The sequence below is a fragment of the Zerene cesonia genome, unplaced genomic scaffold (assembly GCF_012273895.1).
Source record: "Zerene cesonia ecotype Mississippi unplaced genomic scaffold, Zerene_cesonia_1.1 Zces_u007, whole genome shotgun sequence".
Lineage (NCBI taxonomy): Eukaryota > Metazoa > Arthropoda > Insecta > Lepidoptera > Pieridae > Zerene > Zerene cesonia.
In genome coordinates, this window is record NW_024045137.1 from 1401650 (window position 1) to 1404329 (window position 2680).

At 35.9% G+C, this 2680-nt stretch overlaps 1 protein-coding gene across 1 annotated transcript; it reads right to left on the reverse strand.

Annotated features, from left to right (window-relative positions):
- Positions 1–510: 510 nt before the first annotated feature.
- Positions 511–2426, reverse strand: LOC119839039 (protein phosphatase 1 regulatory subunit 3C). Its single transcript, XM_038365213.1, has one exon. The coding sequence runs from the start codon at positions 2363–2365 to the stop codon at positions 1514–1516; it is 852 nt and encodes a 283-aa protein (XP_038221141.1). The 5' UTR covers positions 2366–2426; the 3' UTR covers positions 511–1513.
- Positions 2427–2680: the final 254 nt, after the last annotated feature.

The following is a 2680-nucleotide window of genomic DNA, read 5'->3' on the forward strand; positions in this document are numbered from 1 at the left end:
TTTTAACAAACTATTCATCCAGACGATTATTTGTTTGTTAACTAATATAAATTTCAATTTTTCATCGAGTATTTTAATATAATTCTCAAATAAGTAAGCATTATTAAATAGGAAGGTAGTTATGTACATTATTTTTTTTAACTTATATAAATATATTTTTAATAATTTAAAATATGATAATTATTTTCGGTCTGTTGTCATAGCAAGACGAAATCTTTATCTTTATCCATCAATATCGAAGCATCAGAGTCTGCATTCTTAACAACTTTTTTTCATTTTATTTTTAGTATCTGTGGACGATTCCCATGTCTTTTATTTATTCAGTACCAATTAAAATTCTGTATTTTGCTCACCAAACATCCCAGAGGCAAAATCAATTGTACAATTTCTTATTTATAATATTATATAATCTTGTAGTATATTCTAATTAAAATGATATAAAGAAAATTATTAAAACTAATTTCATGTACCATAAACTTCACTACTTATTAAATTTTATGATACAATAAAGTATGCATTAAAATGTTCATTTCACTTTCATTAAAACAATATAATATATTTGTCTTAGCTGCATTCATATAATCAAACTCTTGTTGGCACAGCAACAAAATAAATTGGCATTATTAAACGAGGATATCTAGATACAACCAGTTTTTAATGACAATCAGTTTGTTCAAAAATAATTCAATTCTCTTGGCTATGGAACTAAAATGCATGCAATTATCAACCTAGCGTTAGTTTTTTATAAATGTAAAAATAAGTAGATTACCTAGTAATATTTGTCTTATGATAACTATTATTAATATTTTTTCTTTATGATACCCGGTAGATGTTTTATCACTTTAATTAAGCAATTGACAAAAAATTGTTTCTAGCCTTCAAAAAATCCAGTTTATTTTTAATGTATCAAATTTGATCGTATTTTTGATGTACTTTTATATTTTAAGAATAAAAAATTAAAAAAGTCTATAAAAATATATTTCGTTTATGGAATTCTATTTATTATATATCTGTTCTAATTCCGCATTGATAAAAGTTGCTAGGAGTAAACATCGACCACTTTCTTTCTTTATCACAGATAAGATAGATAATGATAATGAATGTTTTTATAACCATTTGTTAAACATTGCATCTAACTAAATTAAGTGATAAGATATCAACGGAAATAATTAGACGGCCTTCATTGTCAAAATATCTTTCAACATGGCGATAGGTTTCAATATAATGTACCTCCATATTATTAATTATATAAATAATCCATAAGTTTATTTAGCATACAATATATAAATTAACTATAATTCACGTTGAAATAAACTCTTTTTGCGACGTGATTGTGTAAATCGACGATTCCATTTTAATTAGCTACATCAAGAAAATAAATCTCATGTAACAAACGGTGAGATCCTGGTCATTCACTATTCACTATGCCGTCTACTTACCACTCGCCTAGCTCACCATGGCACATAACACATGCTACCTCAATAACAGAACACATGATAGTCACTACAACCCTTCACCAGTACGGCGTGTGCCCAGCGTCAGAACCGCTCCAAGAATTCCCGTATTTAATCCGTGCGCACGATATTGCTGGCGTCTTCCTCACGGACGACTTCTCTATTGTATAGTTCTCACCGTTCCTGTTATCCCAATACTCCTTACCCCCACACCGAAAGCTGACACAGAAGTCCAACCGCCTGGAATGTATCGGCAGCTGCAATCTGAAGCTAAACGTGTCATATATCGAGACGCCGCACTTATTCAGCGGTCCGGTTTCTAAAAACGCACAGAACGTGTCCTCTTGGGTCCTCCAGCCATCGGACGTGGCCCGCACGAAGACCTCCTTTTCGAAATCTATATTTTTCACTTTGACGGTACCGTCCACTGCGCATTCGTTCTGCTTAACAATCACGTTCTCCAACGCCACGCAGTTTTCTGTTATCCTTCTTCGGAATTCTAAATAATCGGACGCGGGTTGCGCGAACCGTATGTCCCAGGTGTCAGTCGCGCGTTCTTCTGTGGGTTTCCTCTCGATGGGAGGGCTCGCTACAACCTTTAGTGCCCAATACGGTGGCACGTGTGATGGCTCCGTCATAAACTTTACTTGTTCCAGAGCCAACCCTCTATCATCCGCGAACACAACATGTTTTTTTTTCTTCTCCGTCGACAGCCGTATGCAGCTCCGGGGCGCCGTTTTCAACGTCAGCTGCACTGGCTTAAGCGCTGTCAGAGTGGGAGCAGAATATCCCCTGGTCGTTAGTTTTGTTGGTCTTCTAACGGGCGCCGAGTAATCTGTTAGGAAACCGGCTGGCGGACTGTGGCCGTAAAACATTTGCTCTGACGCCAACATGTCTATCGCGGCGCACATCCTGTAACACGCGATACGTGTTTATTCTCGCGCTGTCCGCGGCGAACTAAACGGTTTCAAACGCGTCGAGGGTTTATATAGCTGCGCCGGCGCATGCCACGAGGTTGATGCGGGCAAGAGTAGAGTGACATTGTTTTTGGGATGATTTCGGATAAATGTGTGTTTAATTTTTGATTTGGAGAATGAGGTCAAGGGTATTGTTTACGTTTTCAGAACGTAAATAGTATTGGAGGTGAAAACTTTTATTGTAACATCCTTGAGGCTATATTCGTAGCAGGATCGCGTGTTATAAATTAAAACATTTGATTTTGTTCA

What these genes read in the sequence shown, in the direction of transcription:
- LOC119839039 (XM_038365213.1), bottom strand. Translation starts at nt 2,365, where the DNA reads ATGTGCGCCGCGATAGACATGTTGGCGTCAGAGCAAATGTTTTACGGC.